The sequence below is a fragment of the Triticum aestivum genome, chromosome 5B (assembly GCF_018294505.1).
Source record: "Triticum aestivum cultivar Chinese Spring chromosome 5B, IWGSC CS RefSeq v2.1, whole genome shotgun sequence".
Taxonomy (NCBI): Eukaryota; Viridiplantae; Streptophyta; class Magnoliopsida; order Poales; family Poaceae; genus Triticum; species Triticum aestivum.
In genome coordinates, this window is record NC_057807.1 from 147,482,665 (window position 1) to 147,505,464 (window position 22,800).

Here is a 22,800-nt window from a genome sequence, read left to right on the forward strand (position 1 = left end):
AAAGATGAAGAGGCTCGAGTCGACTTGACGAGAAATGCACCGGATCAAAAGAGCTGAGGAACAACGATTGGAAAACCAACTGTGTGATCCTAAAGAAAAATTTGAAAGGGAAGAGAAGTAGTTCAAAACACCTACGTCAAGATTCCTTACCAGAGCGACGAAGGGGATGAGGAGTAAAAAGAATTCCTACTCTCCGATATAACTAGACTCCGAAAACAGTTTTCTTCTAGACTCAACAACGGCCAAACTACACGGTCAATCAAGGGGGCTCCTAAGGTCGGTCGAGGCTCTGATACCAACTTGTCACGCCCAATATGCGACCCTATCCAAAAGGAACTCGAAGGTCCCACCAAGGATAGACCCGCATATTGAAACGCTTTTGCAAGGTGGATATCATTACATCAACATTACATAATAGATGGGGATAGATACAAGAGGCATACAATGTCACACGAATACAACATCACAATACATAGAGCATCATCCGACTACGGATGAAAACACAAACAAAAGCTCAAACACCATCCACCCTGCTAGCCCAGGCTGCCGACCTGGAACCTATCCCCTGATCAAAGAAGCAGAAGAAGAACTCAACGCAAGCAAGCATCGCTCTCGCGTCATGATCATCGCACAACCTGTACCTGCAACTGTTGTTGTAGTAATCTGTGAGCCACGAGGACTCAGCAATCCCATTACCATGGGTATCAAGACTAGCAAAGCTTAAAGGGAAAAGGAAGGGGTAAAGTGGTGAGGCTGCAGCAGCGGCTAAGCACGATATGGTGGCTAACATACGCAAATAAGAGCGAGAAGAGAGCAAGCGGAACGGTCGTCAACTAGTAATGACCAAGAAGTGATCCTGAACACCTACTTACGTCAAACATAACCCAGAAACTGTGTTCACTTCCCAGACTCCGCCGAGAAGAGACCATCACGGCTACACACGCGGTTGATGCGTTTTAAATCGGATCAGGTGTCAAGTTGTCTACAACCGGACATTAACAAATTCCCATCTGCCTATAACTGCAGGCACGGCTTTCGAAAGATTATACCCTGCAGGGGTGTCCCAACTTAGCCCATGATAAGCTCTCGCGATCAACGAAGGAATAGACCTTCTCCCAGGAAGACCCGATCAGACTCGGAATCCCGGTTTACAAGACATCTCGACAATGGTAAAACAAGACCAGCAAAGCCGCCCGATGCACCGACAAATCCCGATAGGAGCTGCACATATCTCGTTCTCAGGGCACACCGGATGAGCAAGACGTCGGGTTGGCATAGACCCTGGTTGCCCAGGGGGCGCCGGACATCGCTCGGTTCGGACCAACACTTAGACAAGCACTGGCCCGGGGGGGCTAAAATAAAGATGACCCTCGGGTTGGCCGACCCAAGGGAAAGGGATAGGTGGTGGTGAGGCAAATGGTAAAACCAAGGTTGGGCCTTGCTGGAGGAGTTTTATTCAAAGCGAACTGTCAAGGGGGTCCCATAAATCACCCGACCGCGTAAGGAACACAAAATCCGGGAACATAACACCGGTATGACGGAAACTAGGGCGGCAAGAGTGGAAGAAAACACTAGGCAAAAGGCCGAGCCTTTCACCCTTTACCAAGTATATAGATGCATTAATAATATAAGAGATATTGTGATATCCCAACCAAAATCCTGTCCACCATGGAGAAATCTTCAACTTCACCTGCAACTAGCAACGCTATAAGAGGGGCTGAGCAAAGCGGTAACATGGCCAAACAATGGTTTTCGTAGGAAAGGTGTCAAAGGTTAGAGGTTCATGGCAATTTGGGATGGCTTGATAAACAGGTAATAGGTAGCGCAGCATAGCGATAGAACGAAACAACTAGCATAGCAATGATAGTAGTGAGATCTAGGGTAGCGGTCATCTTGCCTGAAATCCCGCAAGGAAGAAGAACGAGTCCATGAAGAAGACGAACGGATGAAGCCGAACCAACCGTAGACGAACGAATCCTCACGATCGCAACGAAACAGGAACTATCGAAAAGAAGCACACAACAAGGTAAACACACCACACATGAACAAGGCATGATGCACAACAAGCATGATGCATGACAAGGCTACATGAAGCTACTCGAGGCAAGAGATGATGCAAACAAGAACAACACATCAAGGCAAGTTTAAATGAGGCCGGGAACAACATATAACAATTCCGGTAAGTCCTCATATGCAAATTTCGAAGTTGGTCCAGATCTGAACAAACCTTATGTTCAAGTTGATAAACAGCAAGTTAAGATGTACCAAGATGATCTACACGATATTCTAGTCAAGTTACATATAAAGTTCATTTAGTTCGGAGCTACGGCCTAGAAGATATGAGCAAAACAAGTTAAACATGGCATTGATGCAAAATGCACCCAAACATCAAGCAAACACACCAAAACAAGGATGCAACATGATAATATGAAGCTACATGTAAAATCAAGCAAGTTTCATATAGAGCACACTCAAAAACGGAGCAACGGTTCAACACACACACTCTATACAAGTCATAGCAACAATCTGTCCATAACAGCAAGTAGGCATATTGCAAGCATCAAAACAACAAGCTACAGGACCTCAACATAATAACAAAAGGCATGGGCATGATGTACAGGTAAAGCATAACAAAACATGAACACTGAGCTATCTCCAGAAAATACTAGAACATGCTCAAAAAGACATGGTAAGATTGCAAATAATAACAGTTTCAGACATATCAGGAAATAACATCAGGTGGCAATGTGTAGAGCTATCAAACAGCATGTTACAGGAACTTAACATGGCAAACAAAGGCATGGCATGAATCTAATAAATGCATAGAACAAAAGTCCCTTACTGACCAAGAGCCAAAAAGGATCAGAAGATATGATGGCACCCATGTAAACATGGCAAGTTATATTACAGATTCATACATGGCAGGAACAGAATTATGAAGGCATATAGATGAGCTTGTGCAACTCACTACAGAGAAAAACATGGCATGGCAAGGCACCCAACAGTAAGAAGGCATGTTTATGAAGCTAAGCATGGCAATAGCAAGTCCATAGGGTACATGGATCACTAACAATAAGCATGGAAGCAACTGAACTTAATGTTAACAGGCTGACAGCAACATTATTTAGCAACTTTGGAGCAAGATTACAACAAGCTACAGCAACCTATAAATGCAACCAGGGGCATGGATGGATAGAGGATGACATGTAGATCAAAACATATTTATAGGACATCTCCAGATTATGCATAGAATGACTTGTAGAAGCAGGTTTACATAGCATCACCAAATAACAGATTCAGCCTAGCGAAACAACAACAGCAATTACACTACTTAACAAGCTCGATTCACTCATCACAAGTCATTGCATGACAAGATAAGCATAGCATCATCAATAAGACATGTTTGTGAAACAAACCAAGGCAAGAACAAGTCCATAGCATGCAAGGATCAACTATAGCAACCTTGGCTAAATTGAATAACAAGTAAACAATCTGCCAGGAAACATTTTGAAGCAAAAGTAGAGCACCAAAATGACATGCTAGACTACTCCATAATTACAACCAAGGGCAGGGATGGATAGAGCATAACCATATGTTCAAAACACCCTTACTGAAATATCTCAAAATATGCATGGATCTCTCTGTAGCATCAAGTTTACATGGCATAAAAATAACAGTAGAACAGGGACTGAAATCAGCAACAGCAAGTACCCTACTTAGCAAGCTCGATGCACTCAGCACACAAGTCACGTTGCCGGCAATACTCAAAGGCTAGTCTTGATGGGTAAGCTACACCAAAGATGGGGTATGATGGTTATCAATGCAATTGCAAGGTATGACAAAGATGTCGTCGAAGTTACCGTCTAGCGAAGATGAGTAGTCGACGAAGATGAGCGTTGGTTGTTGATGTCGTACCGTACCTAAATAGCCGAAACACAATAGGACACGGAAATCACAACTCAAATTCTCGAACCCAAAGTCGAATGGTGGTACGGAGGTTATGTCGTGGGATTTTGGCAGGTGGAAGTGGTGGTGGTTGAAGTGGGGAAGTATGTAGACGTAGGTGGTGGTGGTGGAGAACTGCAAAAATGCAGTTTCGGCAGAGGAAGCCGGATGATCCGGGTCAAGAGCCGGATGATCTGGGCGTGTCCGGATGATCCGGGTCAGGGTCCAGATGATCCGGGCAGGTCAATCGCGGTCGGGAACTGCTCAGGATGAACTCGAAAACGACAAGAATTTCGACGAATCCGCGGATTTTGGATGGATTTCGAGGGGGGGAAGGTGGGGAAAAGCAAGATCCACAAGTTACACACCGAATCCACAGATCAAAATCAACAAATCTTCATCAAAACCAACAAATCACAAAAAAATTTGGGGCTATTTTTGGTGGGGATTTTCGGATTTAGGACGAAAACAACAAAATCAAGCTAGAAAACACGGGGTAGGGGCTCCAAAACGTGATCAACGTGGCTCATGATACCAAGATGATGTAGGGTGGAACCCTAAGTAGTCGATCTTTCACGTTTGGAGGGGATCCTATGGGAGAACACGAGGAACGCGCGAAAATCACAAAGGGGAACACGGGGAAAACAAGAGAGAGAAACACTAAACCGACATAGAATCAATCACACGAGTGCTAGATCACCGAACACATAGAGTAACATATGATCCACAATCAACAAAGGAAAGGATACAAACGGAACCGTTCTTCTCCAAGAGGAGGCCTTGATGTTCTTCCCTAGAAAGGGGTCTTGAATCCGCTTGGGGATCTTCTCCGAAGAGGTCCTGAACTCCGTGGAGAAGTAACCAAGTGGATGAGCAAAGGCTCTCACACAAATATGAGCTAATCCAATGCTAAGTCTCAAAGTGAGGAGGAGGAGTCCTATATATAGACTAGGGGGCGAAGGGGTACATGGGCTCAACCCAACACGCGCGCGCACGCGCTGGCCGGATGATCCGGGTCAGGAGCCGGATGATCTGGGCTGGTCCGGATGGTCCGGGTGGGGGCCCGGATGAGCTGGATGCCCGGCTGGTGGCGGCGCAGGGCCGGATGTCCGGCTGGGGGTCCGGACGTCCGGGCAGGATCCGGATGATCCGGGACGGGGTCCGGATGATCCGGCTTCAGGTGGGAGCTTCGGGTGCCTTTGGGGTGAGTTAGCCAGATCGTCCGGGTGGTGGTCCGGATCGTCCGGGCTCTGTCCGGATCGTCCGGGCCGCCGTCCGGATCGTCCGGCTAGTCTGGGCCTTTGTGCTTTTCCTCTCCATCTTCACGCATGTCTTCCACTTCCGGTTCTCCTTGCTTCCTAGCTTCTTCACGGTTAACTCCTTGGTACCTGAGTATGCATAGCGTTTCCATTTGAGGTAGTAACCATGTCTCATGTGAATCGAAAGGGAATTGGGAGAGGAGTGATGTCACCTCGGTTTCAAGAGCTCTTGCACGTGCTCGAGTCATAGGTCCAAGTGGTGTTGTAGGGGATGTAGATGCATCCATGGGGATGATCATGGGATGCTCCGCATCAGATGTGAACTAGATTATTGATTCTAGTAAAACTCTTTGGGTATTAGTCACATGGCGATGTGAACTAATCACATGGTGATGTGAACTATTGGTGTTAAATCACGTGGCGATGTGAACTAGATTATTGACTCTAGTGCAAGTGGGAGACTGAAGGAAATATGCCCTAGAGGCAATAATAAAGTTGTTATTTATATTTCCTTATATCATGACAAATGTTTATTATTCATGCTAGAATTGTATTAACCGGAAACTTGGTACATGTGTGAATACATAAACAAACAGAGTGTCCCTAGTATGCCTCTACTAGACTAGCTCGTTAATCAAAGATGGTTATGTTTCCTGACCATAGACATGTGTTGTCATTTGATGAACGGGATCACATCATTAGAGAATGATGTGATGGACAAGACCCATCCGTTAGCTTAGCATAATGATCATTTAGTTTTATTGCTATTGCTTTCATCATGACTTATACATGTTCCTCTAACTATGAGATTATGCAACTCCTGAATACCGGAGGAACACCTTGTGTGCTATCAAACGTCACAACGTAACTGGGTGATTATAAAGATGCTCTACAGATGTCTCTGAAGGTGTTTGTTGGGTTGGCATAGATCGAGATTAGGATTTGTCACTCCGTGTATCAGAGAGGTATCTCTGGGCCCTCTCGGTAATGCACATCACTATAAGCCTTGCAAGCAATGTGACTAATGAGTTAGTCACAGGATGATGCATTACAGAACGAGTAAAGAGACTTGCCAGTAACGAGATTGAACTAGGTATGATGATACCGACGATCGAATCTCGTGCAAGTAACATACCGATGACAAAGGGAACAACGTATGTTGTTATGCGATTTGACCGATAAAGATCTTTGTAGAATATGTAGGAGCCAATATGAGCATCCAGGTTCCGCTATTGGTTATTGACTAGAGATGTATCTCGGTCATGTCTACATAGTTCTCGAACCCGTAGGGTCCGCACGCTTAACGTTCGATGACGATTTTTTTTGACACTCGAAACAACTTCGATGACGATTTGTATTATGAGTTATGTGATTTGATGACCGAAGTTTGTTCGGAGTCCTGGATGAGATCACGGACATGACGAGGAGTCTCGAAATGTCTGAGAGGTAAAGATTGATATATTGGAAGGTAGTATTCGGACACCAGAAGGGTTTCAGAGTGTATCGGGTACATACCGGAGTACCGCAGGGGTTACCGAAACCCCCCGGGGAAAGATATGTGCCTTATGGGCCATATGAGGGAGGCTAACTAGCCCACAAGGGGCTGGTGTGCCCCCCACAAGGCAGGAGGCCGAATTGGACTTGGGAAGGGGGCGCCACCCCCCTTTCCTTCTCCTACTCCCTCTCCTTCCCCTTTCCCCCTCTGGTAGAAGGAAAAAAGGGTGGGGCCGAATCCTACTAGGACTAGAGTCCTAGTAGGACTCCCTCTCCCTGGCACGCCCCTTGTTGTCCGGCCTCCTCCTCCCCTCCTTTATATATGGGGGCAGGGGGCACCCCAAAGACACAACAGACAATTGTCTTAGCCGTGTGTGGTGCCCCCCTTCATAGTTACACACCTCGGTCATATCGTCGTAGTGCTTAGGTGAAGCCCTGCGCCGGTAACTTCATCATTACTGTTGCCACGCCGTCGTGCTGACGGAACTCTCCCTCGTCCTCAACTGGATCAAGAGATCGAGGGCGTCATCAAGCTGAACGTGTGTTGAATGCGGAGGCGTCGTATGTTCGGTACTTGGATCGGTTGGATCGCGAAGACGTTCGACTACATCAACCGCGTTACTAAACGCTTCCGCTTTCGGTCTACGAGGGTACGTGGACACACTCTCCCCGCTCGTTGCTATGCATCTCCTAGATAGATCTTGCGTGCTCATAGGTAATTTTTTTGAAATACTGCGTTCCCCAACACTGCCACCCTCCTCTCCTCGGTCGCCGCATCTTGGGTCCATGCCATCATCCTCACCTCGTTCGCTTCCTTTCTTGCCTTCACAATAGCTTCCATAGCATTTTAAACTCATCATCTCCTTTTCTCTTCTTCTTTTCTTTTGCGTCTTTCTCGCCTCCATTTGGTCTTTTTGGCTTGGAGTAGGCAACCGAGTTGGTGTAGGGCTTCTCTTGCCACCATCACTTAATACCTCCTCCTCATCATCATCCAAATTAATAGTTTGCTTGCGTTTGTTGCTCTCCTCTTTGACACCTTCACAGGGCTTCCATTTCTCATCATCCTTCAACACATCATAGCAATGGGGCAAGGTAAATGGTCTCTCTTTCTTGATCTTCCCTTTCTTGGTCTTCTTCTCCTCTCCTTGAAATAAGTTTTGTGCAATAGTGAGCTACAAACAAAAGAACAAGTTAGCACTTAAAACACCAAAGAAGAAGCATGTGAACATGGAAGAATCATGAAAGAAATGGCACTACCCTATCTCTATCATTAGTGCCACTTGGGTTTATCGTGTCAACCGCTTTAAGTGCGGTCGCCCACCTTTGACAATCTTTGTTGATTGTCAAACACTGGGAGTGAATAGATCTTTCCGTGTGGTCAATTCTACTATTGTTGCGTAAAACAAAGTGCTCCTTCATCCGGATCCAATATGCATCTCTACTTTGGTCCCCTCCAATGATGGCATACCTGGACACTTTCAACCATGTATTGCATAGCAATATGTCTTTGTCCATGGTGTAATTGCCCGCTCTTCCTTTTGGTGCATCAACGATACCCTCACCATCCTCTGTCCACCTCAAACTAATGATCATCTAAATGCACTTCATTAGTTTGAGACCAATGAAAATTGTTGGAGCCAACACCCATACTTGACATATATGTCTCATCATTGAAACTACAAAGTACATACGACGAAACTAAATAAGCTATCCATATGTATCCATTCATGTAAAACACAACAACCGAAAAAAGTGGGCGAAATCATACCTTGTGGGCATTTCATCAAACACCTTGTGCGCATCGACCGCCGGCGCAACAAGCGAGCTCGCCGGCGCTTCGGTTGCCGCCGCATCCGTCGCACGACCTGCAAGTTTCTTCTTCGGCCGCCTAGAGGAGCCGTCCGCCGCTTTGTTCTTCTTCCCGGACACCTTGCCTGCCTTCGCCACCACCGCATTTGGAAGCTTCGAGAAGAGGCCACGTGGCTTCGAGAGGATGCCACCCACCGAGGTCGTCCGTGGCACCATGAAAAGGCCGCGCGCGAGACCGGTGCTTGGAGGAGCAGTGGCGAAGGCGAAGCCAAAGCTTCCCCGGCTAGGGTTTGCGCTGGCGGTGGCGGAGGAGAGGTCGCGGGTGTAGGAAGGGGTTGGGGGGATGTCAGCGCGACCGTCCAACGGGTGAATTCGTCGGCGGCGGCGCGGGGCGGGGCGAAGGCGGGGTGGCGGCAGTGCGGCGCGGGCACTCGAGTGTGCAGCGCGCGAGAGCGGGCACATGAAATAAGCGGCGTGCGATGCCCTTTCGCTCCGCGCGCTGAACCAGGTACGCCACGCGCGCGTTTTTTGCGCCTACTGTTGGAGTTGTGTCGAATATAATGTACAAGGTAGGTTACAATTGGACTTGTAGTTGTATTGTGTTTAGATAGGATATGGAGTCGTGTCCTATTAGAACACTTGTATCCTAAGCCTTTCATGCTAGACACACGATGTAATCTATGCCAACATAATAACACCGAAACGTAGGGGAAGCCGGCGGCATGTGCCGGTGTCCAGGGCGCCGTGTGCGGTATTGTAGCGGTGTCATGGGGATGAGCGCCCATAGTCAAGCCCCCGGGATGTAGCCATATCGGTGAACCTCGTTAACAAATCTCGGTGTCGTGCTCGTGTGACTGGTTGATCCTTGGATGATCAACGGTATGCCTCGGATTTATTCTAACACCTACTATGAAGCGTTCGAAACGGCTGCGCGCATGAAAAAAATAGAATTTTTCCAGCGGGGCGCTAATATCGCGCACCTATTGGTGATGCTCTAGCCAGCATGTTCAGGGTGCACTGATGCATTTTACTCGCCGCCGGGCTCCCGAAGTCCCGATGGCCCTTGGCCGACTGACTCGAACTCTCGAAGGAAACGCCCCGCGAAAAGAAAGAAAAAACTCTCGAAGGAAACGCTGTCTCCCGGCGAATATTCGCACCCAAGCCCATTTTCACTTCCTCCCACGCCTCCGACCACCGCCCGTTTCCAAATCCCCAATTCCATCATCTCTCAAGCTCCAACACACGCCGATCTCATCGGGAAATTCGATCAGTTCGTCGCCTGCGCGCCGACTCGAAGGAAATCCTAACCCTAGCTCTTGCACCATGGCGACCTCACTGGTGGCGGCGGCGGAGACGGCGCTGGAGGATCTGCCGGAGGATGCGCTGCTCGCGATCCTGGCCTTCCTCGCGCCGGCCGACGCCGCCGCCGCCGCCTGCACCTGTCGCGCCCTCTTCGCCGCGGCGTCTTCCCCGGCGCTCCCGCTAGCGCTCGCGCTCCGCCTCGGCCTCCCGCCGCCGCGGCCCTCCCCTGAGGCCTGCCCGGCCTCCGTGCGTCGCCTCTTCCGCTCCCTCCACCGCCTACGCCGACTCCTCGGCCTTTGGCGCCGCCTCCCCTCCTCCCACTCCGGCTCGCCATCCCTCGTCGCGTTCGAGTGGGCTCCGCGCGCCACTCTCGCTGCCTCCCTCCTCGCACCCTCCAACCGCGGCCTCGCCGTCTCCAAGTCCCCCTTTGTGACCCTCTCCGTCGCGGAATCCGGTGACACGGTGGCGGCTCTCGGAGAGGTTCCGGTCTGCGTCAATTTCGTCGGGGACAACCACATTGTGGTGGAGGCGGCGTCGGGGGAAGATGAGGAAGAGGGGATGGAAGGAGGATCTCCGCCGGAGGAGATGTATATGCATTTCGCGAACCGTAGGAGCCCCGGGGCAGGGAGGAGAAGGCGGGAGAGGCATGGAAGGAGGAAAGGTGGTCGAATGGAGCCTGAACACTTTGTGAGGATTCCAGATGCTGAGCCGACCAAAGCGCGGCCGCTGCAGGGCCTGTGGAAGGTGCTTCCTTTGCACACACAGCTTGCTCCTTTGTTGTTGCATAGTATTCTCCTTGGAGTAGTTGATTGATATACTAATACTCTCATGGAGTGCATGCGGAATCGGTACTGTTACTGATACTGTGAAATGTGGTTGCTCGTGTGAGGAATTGTCATAGATCAGCTGTCTGTTGTTGCACCTATTGGCATAGGTCAGTTTTGGGAGTTTGCCATATCAGATCAGAATTTAGCATGCACCCTTGCGGATAATATGTTTGTTCATGTGTGATTACTCCGCTTTTTGAGTATCTGTACTTTGACATGAATTGCGTGCACTATAAGAGGATTAGTTGGTTATTACTCCCATGGTCAGGTGATCATCACTATTATGTTGATTGGAGATGACTGAGTGTTAGGAGCTAGGGTTCTGCCGGTTCTAGGGCGGATATTGTAGGGGAAAGATGGAGGAAGACGAGGTCGAGGGCGCGGCGGCCGACGGCTGGGCGCTGTCCTTGCGTGGTGGAGAAGAGGCGGCGGCGGCGCAAGAGGCGGCTACGGTTAGGTCTCCCGACTCCCTAAGGGAAGCCGAGCAAATACTGATTGCTTCTTGCTTGATTAGATCGATACATGACCTCTCCTTATATAGAGAGGTTTACTTGACTCCTAAGCAAACGATAAGATAATTGGGCTAAGCACCTAATAACGATAAGATAACTTGGGCCACAACCCACTGGGCTAAGCCCCTAATATGACGGTCATAACACTTCTCCCCGCCTGCACGTCCTCGATCTGTAAGGCGGGGAAGCGCTTGCTGAACTCCTCGCGGTGGTCAACCAGCGTCAAACACCTTCGCGACAGCTGGGTCGGCGCGACGGCGTCCTCCTCAATGTAGTCTGCAGCCTCCAGGTAGAAGAGTCGCGGGCAGACGTGGCCGGGCGTGTAGGGCTCGTCGCAGTTGAAGCACAACCCTTGGCGGCGACGCTCGAGTAGCTCGGCCGAGGTGAGCCGGCGGAACGGGTGCGCCGCGACCGCAGCGAGGGGTGCCGCGGAAGCCTGAGCAGGCCGACCTTGCGCGGGAACATCCGGCCCGGGTAGCGGCCCGGCGGCCCGGGACGGTGATGCCTGCTGGATGGCCACCGCGCGGCGCTCGAGCGCCCGAGCGTAGTACATGGCCGTCTGGAGGTCCTGGGGTCCTTGCAGCTCGACGTCCACGCGGATGTGGTCTGGAAGGCCCCCGACAAAGAGCTCGGCCCGCTGTAGTGCCGTCACACTCGGCGCGTGACACGCCAGGGCCTGGAAGCGGTCGGCGAAGTCCTGCACCGTGGAGGTGAAGGGTAGGCGGCCCAACTCCGCCAGGCGGCTCCCGCGGATCGGTGGCCCAAAACGAAGGAGGCACAGCTCGCGAAAGCGCTCCCACGGGGGCATGCCGCCCTCGTCCTGCTCGAGGGCGTAGTACCACATCTGTGCTGCACCGCGGAGATGGTAAGAGGCGAGCCAAGTGCGATCCGACGCGAGTGTGTGCTGCCCGCGGAAGAACTGCTCGCACTGGTTGAGCCAGTTGAGGGGGTCCTCCGTGCCGTCATAAGTGGTGAAGTCAATCTTGGCGAACAGTGGCGGCGTCTGGGTCAGAGCGCCATGGACGACTGGCTCGGCGGTGCGGGGCAGCGATGACGGCGGCACCCGGTCGGTGGTGGGGTGGCCGGCGTAGGGGCCCGCGGAGCCGGACGGGTCACCGTACTGCAGCGTGGGTACCGGTGGTTCCCCGGCCTCTGTGTAGGCTGGCGGTGGTGACGTCCCAGTCAGCCAGGTCGGAATCAGGGACGGCGACGGCGGAAAACGGACGTGCTGTATCGGGAGGCCGCCTGGTGTGGACTGGCCCAGTCCGGAGCTAGGCGGTTGCGATGGAAGATGGACTGGCGCGGGTGGCGCGGCTGGGCCCGGCGCGGCCCAGTGCGGCCACTGTGGCGCTGGGGCGGGCGCGGGTGGCGCCGCGAGAGCCAGCGCGGGCCACTGCGGCCAGGATGGCACGGGGGCGGGCGGCGGCTGGAGCAACGGGGCCCCGGCGATCGCCGCGGCGATTACCAGGGCAGGGCCGGCGGCCCGGAGGAAACGACCGGCGGCGGAGGTGTTGGCGGCCCGTACGGACAGGCCAGGAACAGCCGGATGCCCTGGACCGCGACGACCAGATCGTTGAGGACGCCGGTCATCGCCTCCGGGGAGTAGACGAGCGGCATGTTGGAGGGTGATGGCGGCAGCCGCGTGGAGGGGGGCGGCGACTGGCAGGTCGATGCGCCGGCGGTGGATCCCATCGGCGCCGAGGGAAGGGCCAGCGGTGCCGTGGATGATCGGTGATGGCGCGGCGGCGGTGGTGGCGAGGAGCAGCGACGGGCTTGGTGGTGGTGATGACATGGTCAAAACCAAGCTAGCTGATACCAAGGTGTTAGGAGCTAGGGTTCTGCCGGTTCTAGGGCGGAGATTGTAGGGGAAAGATGGAGGAAGACGAGGTCGAGGGCGCGGCGGCCGGCGGCTGGGCGCTGTCCTTGCGTGGTGGAGAAGAGGCGGCGGCGGCGCAAGAGGCGGCAGGGTTAGGTCTCCCGGCTCCCTAAGGGAAGCCGAGCAAATACTGATTGCTTCTTGCTTGATTAGATCGATACATCACCTCTCCTTATATAGAGAGGTTTACTTGACTCCTAAGCAAATGATAAGATAATTGGGCTAAGCCCCTAATAACGATAAGATAACTTGGGCCACAACCCACTGGGCTAAGCCCCTAATATGATGGTCATAACACTGAGATATCTCTTAGATTGAAGTAGCGTAGCAGCAAGGTTGGCACTGAAAATTGGATATGTTAGTTATTGTATAAATTGTTTTTGATTGAATGCTATAATTGAATTTCTGTCCATTTTCTCATGGCACAATTTATGGAGTTTGAGATATCTGTGCAAGTTAAAATTGTGCGCATTCATAGTGTTTGCCCCTGGGCCTCTATGCTAACCTGCGTATCATGCACATGGTTGGCATTGAGTTTGAAATATCGGTTGAAGTTCAAGTTGGCATGCTTGTTATGGTGGACCACACCTATGACTGTCAAAGGAGGTCACTTCGAATTGATTGTCGCTAAAGAGAGCATGAAGGTGTTTGTTTTAGAATTGAACTATGGGTAACCTAGGTAAATTTAACTGTTCTTAAAATCATAGCCATTTGAAAATCAGAGTCTTTGTGAAGAAAAATTGCTCAGTGACAGTTGTGTTGACTTTGAGTTCTTGTTAGAATAGCTATTTTTTGGTTTTCACAGATAGTGCTAATGAAAGGGCAAGGGCAGTACCACCAGAGGTGGTTTTCCTTGCTAGCATGGCAAATAGTTTCTTTCATGGTTCACTGTTCATATCACCCCGCGAACACATAATGCTGTGTGGAAGCTATATCTGCAGTCAGAATCCCTGTTGTGTCATGATACGAGAACGCATGGCAACAAGACTGTATAGACTGAGAATGTAATTCTCATTGGATAACAAAAGCTTGAAAACTTGGTGTAGTTCCATTTAGTGCCGCCGCCAGAACTAAGGATATAACATTACTGCCTAAGAGGTTTCAGTTCCTACTTGTTTGGGATGACTAGGACTTCTATCCTAAAAGCTCAAATAAATGTTATTTTTTGGGTTTATTTTTGGAAATGAACGGCTAGCAAAATTCGCAAGTTCAACTCCTCTGATATTTACTATTTTATCATCAACCAGTGATTTAATTGAGAAACTATTGTAAAGGCTGCATAGAATTGGCGGTGCAAGTAACTGCTTTCTTCGTAGTCGCGATGTTGAGTGCTGAATTTGACAAGTGGTTGCAGTACTGCCAGTGCAAAAAATTGCACCCCCACTCCCCATATGTCTCTGTGACTAGGAGCCCTGTTGGTGGATAGAAAATTGAAGAGAACCTTCCCTTACCATGTTAGAGGCTTTGGAAAGTATGGGTTATTTCCTGTGGATGCATAGCAATTGCTATTTACTAGTATGAGATTTCAGACAAGGTTTGCGTGCAACTTTTAAATATGATTTCATTTTTGCTTGTTTCTCTCTATCTCCTGTTATGTGTAGCAAATTAGCTCATGAAAGACAGTTCCACAATTATGATTTGCTGTTCTAGTTTGGTGTTACTGATTTTGTTCATCAGAAACTCTGTTATGTTTATATCGTCTATAGATTGTTTTCATTAGTATTTGGAGATTGACATTGTCTTAAAAGATATAGTCCAATAGAAGGTTAATGTGTATATATGATACTCCCTCCATTTCAAAATAAGAGTTGTGGTTTTAGTTCAAGAACTAAACCACAACCCTTATTTTGGAACGGAGGGAGTATATATCATCAGCTGATTTCTCAAATCACTTTTCTTAGTTTACAGAATATCTTTTGTAATTTAAGAAACTGATGCTAACCTTTATTTTCCTCAAACAGGGTGTATGCGAGAATAAGACTCTGGAATTTTACATTATCAGCTATGACGACATTGGTGGAGTGACTTGTCGACGAGTTAGTGAGAATAGGGGGCAAAACTCAGGCTACTCCCCTGTCTTCTGGACTACAGATGCTACATTTCTTGAACCACCATTCTCTGAACGGGAGCTGGATCGTTATAGTTGCCTTGAGCATATTGGAGTTGTTACTTGTGGCCATACAGAGACTTGGAACAAGGCAGTCTCTCGGATACTGTGCATCAATTCAAGTTTTGACCTGGTTCATCCTCATCTGTTAGCTCCCTTTGATGATACCAGGAATGTAGAGGGGAGGATTTGGCTTTATGAAGATGGAACCTTTGGGTTCGGATTCACTGGAAGTAATTCAATTATAGATCTGAAGCATGTCTCCATGGATGGTTGTATTATTGATACATCATCCTAAAGATATGTCCTTCTGGCATGTAATTGTTGCTAGGACTAGGAAGCCATCTGTACATCATTCTTAGGAAAAAAAATTGCATCTGGCATGAAGCATATTGCTTCCAGTTGTTGTACTACTACTATAGATGGCAATTCGCCAGATCTGGCCCTTTGGTCTTGTACTTGTTCGTAGGATAACCGTGTATCCTGATACTGCACTGAATGGTGGTCCCTTCTGGCATTTACTTGTTGCTAGAATACCCTTGTAACATTATTACAAAATTTAATTCTCAATAAATTGGAGTTGCTACTTCTTCGTAGGTGCTGTTTTGTTGTCCCATTTTAGGTGAATGCTGTGCCGTTAAGGGCAGTCACCACTTTTTGCTCAGCTATCAAAATAATTGGTTCACCAATGTATCAGCTTAGCACTTCAGTTCAACCGCGCTGTGTGGATAGGTAAACAGGTAGTGTTCTACTCTTGCATATAGTTTCGTATTACTTGCAGTTGCATTTCTCAAGAGCATATATCCCTGTGCTCCATTCTCGAGAGGTAGTTTGCCTGTCACATCTCTGCATATAATTTCAGTCGGTTTGTATCTGGTGGTAAGTGGTAACAGTGATTTACACAATCTTAAGTTTCCATTTCTTGTATATCAATGCTGTTATACTTGTCTTTCTAATAAACTTGTATCGTCTATCTTTCTCCTCTAGGTGTAGATTTGCTTATCATGAGCCCTCTTCTTCAGCGCAAGTCGCCATGTGGAGCCCAGTAGTGAAAGGCCTGAGGACGCCTAGCTGTTTTTGTGGAAATGCCTCTACATGTACATCACATACGGTCAGCAATTCAAGACCAGTGTTCTGTGTGCACTGTCTGCAGTGATTAGTAGTGATTACTACTTCCCTGGTAGAATATGGTACTGCCAGTCTACCACTTTGCCAAACAGTAGGAAAACGTACAGCTAAGAATAGCAAGCAGATGCAGATTCTATTGTTTGGCCAGGGGATACACAATATCGCAATAAAGATAAGGAATAGTTTCCCCGTTTCCTACTTTTATGCTTCTGGTTCATGAATATAAATATTCATTCTAGGTCCAAGATCTCTTTGGAGCTACTCATCTTCATTATGTGAAATGCCGCATTATCTACATTTAACAGGTATTTTTGGACTAATATTTTATGTTGGTATATACTCCCTCCGTCCAAAAATAAGTGCCGTGTCAAATTTGGACCAAAACCACGACATTTATTTTGGGACGGAAGGGAGTACCACATCATTCATCATTCCGGTTGATTATTAGTTATGACTGTCCCAGGACGCTCTTCATTTTGGTACTGCATATGGCTAATTCCTTACTCCATTCTTAATATTCTCCCTTTACATGTCAACCGACATGTGTGTTAAGGTCCCTCGTGATAATTCTATGTTGTCCTGCTGTCATAATTACAAATAAGCAAATGAAACAGTTGATGGGAGGAAATTGGCATGCTAGTTGGTCAAAGGACAGCTAGTGATGGTGTCAGGATATCCAAGCTGGGTGCCTGCCTGGTAATCCCAACAGCTGGCAAGTGACTGCCATGATTGATCCTTGAAATTTAGAGCAATTTCTGATCCTCTCATACACTACATTTCAGCTGGCAAGTGACTATAGTTTTCTTCCCAGGGACAGGTTGGTCGTCTCATGATCTCGCAGCGTTCTGATGGCCTTGTGTACTTTTCAGCTGGCAATGAGATTCTAGGGGCGCAAATAAATTGGAACAAGGTAGAAAAGGCCCTATCTGATTTATGCATCTGAACTAATTTTGTCCATCCTCTTGGGCTAACAAGCCGAAATAATGGAACATAAAGAGGACAAATCATGTTGTGGCCATTCAAATCTTTCTCAGTGAATGCATTTTTTATATCCTGTGTTATAAATGGCTTGCCAGTGATATCTTAAGATGTTTGCTTTGCTAATGATGCCACACCCTACATTGTATAGTATAGTTGTATCTTTGGATGACTTCCTTTTCAGTTAATTATGCATAATAGAATACTTCTTCAGTACTGTATCCCCAACACAATGATCTATCATTACTTGCTTCAAACCTGCTAGAAAGCTTTGTTCTATCATCGACGCACAAAAATATATATCATATTTGTACAGCTTGTTGTAATGTCTATTTCAGTACTGATTAATTAATGGGCCTCCAGATCTGTACCTATTCTTTTTGGGGTACCAGCTCATTTCTTTTCTGTGGAAAGATTAAAGTTGTTCAGAGTTTTCTTCTTTTAGACATAAAATAAGTTTTGCCCCTATTACCTATTCTTCTTTAGCCAAATGATAAATCAACTTACATTTCTCTTGCTTGTATGCACACAGACGTCTTCGAACCAGGTAGAGATATTTTGACATGGATATAACAAGGTTTACATGCGTACAAGGCAATAACATAATTGTCTTTGGAATGCACTTGATCTCGATTGGAAAATCTCAAAAGAACCACGCAGCAGAAGGATACACTGCTCTGGTGCAAATGCAGAAGGGCTCGTTATTCATCTATGGATATCCTCAAGGACTGACTAATACTCCGAGTCTTCATCATCCACTGACCCGGCACTCTGTGACGTCTTGTCGTGGTCGTTCTCGAGCTGGCTGAAATTGCCCTTCTCTTTGATCAGCTGGGTGTGGTGGTGCTTGCAGAAGAGCTTTCCCTCGTGCGCGATGTAATTCGAAGGGCTGATGGTGCACCCTCCATGGCAGCATTTGAAGCAGCTCTTGTGGTACATGGTGTTGTTCACAGTAACCTGCAGAGTTGGTGCGGGTGTCATGATCAGAGCACTGCTATGTATGCAAACCAAAGAGGTATGATATGAACAATACGTCCGCGTCGCCTTGTCTTGTCATAGAAAAAGAAGATTAATAATTGAATGCCCGACTTGGAAATGCAGCAGATGAATATGAATCCAGCCACATGTTGTTAAGTAAAGGAAACTCCAGCTAAAAAGTAGCAGTCCAGAAGATAATAATGCAGATACTTAATTGAGACATAAGAGTAGAAAATAATAGTACCCTCTCAATTGGATAGACCGTCTTGGTGCATCCAAAACATTTCTCTCTGGTGCCAGCAAATGCGCTCGAGACTTTAGTAGCATTCTGCCAAGAAAACACTCATGATAAGCATCACCAAATGTGGTACTAGCTCACAAAGAACAAAGGATCAATAATGCCGATTAGTTGCACGATTTTGTCGATATTCTGCCTATCAGTTTGCAAAACGTCATTTTCTATTGAACTAAGCTCCCTATCTGTTCGGATCCGGCGTTGCACTACCTTTCTTGTTAATGAATAACACGGAGCTCTCTTGCATGGTTTGAAAAGAAAAGGAAAATCTATGTATGTTTTGGATTATCTTGGGTGTGTGTTTTTGGACCATCTTTGGAAAAAACAATACTAATGATCTACTCCCTCCGTAAACTAATATAAGAGCGTTTAGATTAAGTAGTGATCTAAACGTTCTTATATTAGTTTACGGAGGGAGTACTTTGCAAAGAATAGATAGATGTTAGAGGATATTAGTGAATACCTCATTCCCAACATTCCTTTCTGGCTTGACAACCTTTGGAGTGCCTGAATCAACATTTCTCCATTAGTTTCTGAAGAATTGCAAAGGAATGCAGTGTGATAGGCTAAGGCCGTACCTTCGAAGCTCTTGTCCAGGCTGCCGGTCCTCTTGAAGAGCTGGTCAAAGTGAGGCCTGCAGTAGAGCACTCCTTCGAAGGAGTTGTAATTCGCGAGCTGCGCCAGGGAAACATAGAACAAGTTGAACAAGTGACATCTCAAACTGAAGAATGCGGTATGATATGAGGCAGGAGGACTGAGGAAGGGGGAAGGGGGAAGGGGGAAGTGGTACCTTGAGGGTGCCCTTGCAGTGGTGGCACCTGAAGCAGGCCTTGTGGTAGACCCGGTTGTCGGCGGTGAGCTTGTCGACGAGGTACACCGTCTTGTCGCAGGCGTTGCACTTGGTGGTCGTCCCCTGGAACGAAGTCGCCATTGCCTCTTCCGATCTGCAAGCTGCTGCTCTGATAGATGGGGTGATGGCGAGGCGTTCTTCCAACACAAGACTGGCTTGGCTTCGCTCCCGACAGGCCTGGGGGCGAGTGATGATTATATGGTGGTAAATGGCGTGGCGCGGTTGGTGGTGGCCTGCAGCTGCAGGTATTGCATGTTTGCTGCCGCGAGGCGGGGCAGGACAGCTTGGGTGAGACAGGGAATAATGTTGGGGGTGGAAGCAAAGAGCCAGGACGAGTAGTAGTACTAGTCAAGTGGGAATGAGATTGTAGCAGCTCAAGGAAACGAAAAAGGAGGTGGTGGTTGTGGAAATTTGCGGAGGGGCTAAGCAAAATCCACGTGGTAACTGGTGATGACGTGGCAGGGAGAGAAAGCATTTGGGGTGAAAGGTAAATGCCAGCTGATTTCCATCTTGGGGATTTGAGGGGGCTAAAAACCCACGGTAATTTATATTCTTGACATGCTCTCTCTCTCTCTCTCTCTCTCTCTCTCTCTCTCTCTCTCTCTCTCTCTCTCTCTCTCTCTCGTTAAGTGTAATAATCTTTGAGGGTCCCTGATTGAAACGTGCTGCCAGCACACCATATGCACTGGATGAACCAAAGCTCAGTCGGTGGGTCTGCTGGGTGAGAGCATCTTCAATAGAGGATGTAAAAGTTGGTGTCCGAAAATAATAATAAAAAGTTTTTAGACACCTGAAATTTTTAATTCCGTAACATAATTGCATATTTCATAATTTCTAACTCTAATACAAAATGTTCAACATTTAACATTAAAACGACATCACACTAGATAACTAAAAACAGTCCTATGTTAAATCATCACACTACTCATCGTCACACCTACAATACACCATCATGGGAAAGGCGTCTTTGTACGCACAAGGTACCCGTCAAAGTTGTCGTCGTTAGATCCTGATCTGGCGACTTTGGGATTGCTCATACTCAGGCCAGCCGAAATCCACGCTCGGCTTGCCGATGCTGGCAGCGGCGACACTCGCGGGTGCCATTTTCCTTCTTGGAGGCGCTGCCTTGGCCTTGATATGTGACCCTCGTCGAGCAGCAGGGGAAACTCTAGGTTCGGTTCTCCGGATCGGATGGCCACGGCGTCACGACGTCGTTCCTCTTCTTGAAGGCGCTGTCTTGCTAGATCGTTGTGTCCCGGTGTTGGACTTGAAGATGTTTGACGTCCTGTTGATTTGGTTTGCTCCTCTAGTTTTAGTTTTGGCGGGTTTAGTTGTGTTTCACTTTGTTCGAGCTAAGCACCCCGTCTCTCTGCCGAGGGTACCATGTTCATGCCTCCTTGCGTTCATGTCATGTGTTGTATCTACTGTTGTACTCATTCTCTTTCCTTCTATCAATGAAAAGATACGCAAGCTTTGCGTATTTGTGAAGTCGTCGTCATCGAGTTGATGTCGATTGCCCCTTCGGCCGAGGGGCCTACCTCGTGGTCATTGCCGGTAGAAGGCTTCACCTCCTCCTCATCGAAACAACCTTCCTTGTCAATTTGGTCGAACAACTCATGGACCTCGACTTCTATACTGTGTTGGTGCTCCTCGTCCTCCTTCACGCGCTCCGTGTCCCTCTTGGCATAGAATGCAAGCTCTGCCACCACGAGTACCGGGTTAGCTTGGGCCAGCTTCGTCATGTGCAGCTAATAAGTGGCCTCGACTCTACGTGCCTTCTCCGCACTAGACCATGGAAGGGGTGAGGAATCTGTATGGCCAGCCACCTCGGGGAAATTGAGCTCGGCCAAGCTCCGATCGTATCGAACTGCCACTGCATCATACGCGAGCACCGCGAGCTCCTCGGTCTCAAAGGTGCTGAGCCACTCAGGTGATCTCGGCGGCGAAGTGGCCCGACGCCGATGACGAACACCACGGTACGGCATGGCGCTCGCGATGGCTAGTGCGACAACATCTTCGACGGGAGGCAGCGGAGAAGCCCGGTGGCGACAAACAAAATGACTGGTGGAGAAGCTAAGCTCGACTGCGGCGGACGAAACAAGCGCCGATGGCGGCAATGGACGAAACGGACGCCCCACGACCGAAATGGACATATCTAGTGGCGGGGATGATGGATCCGGCGACGATGGGCGGAAGCCGATGGTGGCGGCCGGATTCGTGCGGTGCGGGGATGTGGCACGACGAACGACAGAAATGGGGACAGATTTGGGGAGCAGAGTGACCCGTGGCGGCCAGAATCGGCAGCGGTGCCATCCAGCGACGAAGCACACAGTGCCGGTCCTGAGATTTTGAGGGCCCGGCGAACGTAAAATTTGAGGCCCCTTAATATAAACATCATAGCAATGATAAATAATGATTCTAAAAAAAGCAATGATGATAAATAATTTATGCATCTACAAAATGTTATTAATGATTACTTAAATGCATCCGAAAGCCAATATTTATATAAAATAACTTATACAATTTACCTACAAATTTTCTTGTAGAATTCTCCGATGCAAAGCCATTGTGTCGTGTCAATCTCATCCATCAATTTCTTCTCGATACATAATTTGTTCATCAATAATTTCAAGTTGGAAAGCATTCTTTTAGCTAATGCAACAATCACCGATACAGTACATAAATCCAAATAAATCTTTAAACACCATGAGTTTTTTAAATCCTTTCTTCAAAGAAGTGATCAATTAAAACAAACAAATATTTAACATGAAAATCCTTCCAACTTCTAGAATTCCTTCTTGGCTACCACTTTTATCAAACTATTTCTTCCTCTAGCACGAAGTTTTACTGAAAATTGTAGGAAAATTACAGTATGATATACCTTGGATTGATTAGATCGGCGTCAGTGGCTGGACGCTCGGCGACGATGCGATGACGTTTTCTGGTGGCGGGCGCTCGGCGATGTGCGTGCTGCGTCGTCGCTGCGTTCAGCGCCGGGAGACCTGGGAGGGGGGCCCTCGATCCTGGGGTGAAGCAGCCCATAAGCCATAGATTTAGGTTGTGCGCGCCTAAATTTATGTTGTGAGGCAGTCCCACAAGCGCTATAGATTTGCAGCACTTGGAGCTAAAATTTAAGGCCACTGCAATTTTTCTTTACACTAAATAGAGATACATCCCCAAACCGTATTTTGTTTGGACATGACCGTTGTTTTATATCATCAATTGAAGATGTTCTTATTTCCAGCATGCGGTTGCTTCTTGTGCAAGTGGAACAAGTCAGTTTGGCAAATATTTCTAGGTTGCTTCTTGTTAAAGTACTCACAGAAAAAAGTGCTAACAGAAAAATCAAAGTGTCTTTTTCTTTTGTGTAAATTCCATTTCAAGTCTGTGCGCACTCCCTTCAACCTAAAAATAAATAAATGGTGAGTGCATTCTGCACA

General features: G+C 48.1%; 2 protein-coding genes across 2 annotated transcripts; one reads left to right on the forward strand and one right to left on the reverse strand.

Annotated features, from left to right (window-relative positions):
- Positions 1–9,575: 9,575 nt before the first annotated feature.
- LOC123110876 (F-box protein At3g12350) lies at positions 9,576–15,719 on the forward strand. The gene is made up of 2 exons (XM_044531513.1): positions 9,576–10,553; positions 14,986–15,719. Exons 1-2 carry the CDS (start codon positions 9,831–9,833, stop codon positions 15,427–15,429), a joined length of 1,167 nt encoding a protein of 388 aa, XP_044387448.1. The 5' UTR covers positions 9,576–9,830; the 3' UTR covers positions 15,430–15,719.
- A 2,053-nt stretch (positions 15,720–17,772) lies between these two features.
- On the reverse strand, positions 17,773–19,656 carry LOC123110877 (LIM domain-containing protein WLIM1). Its single transcript, XM_044531514.1, has 5 exons — positions 19,301–19,656; positions 19,089–19,185; positions 18,974–19,017; positions 18,460–18,543; positions 17,773–18,194 (listed from the first exon to the last, which is right to left on the reverse strand). Exons 1-5 carry the CDS (start codon positions 19,439–19,441, stop codon positions 17,970–17,972), a joined length of 591 nt encoding a protein of 196 aa, XP_044387449.1. The 5' UTR covers positions 19,442–19,656; the 3' UTR covers positions 17,773–17,969.
- Positions 19,657–22,800: the final 3,144 nt, after the last annotated feature.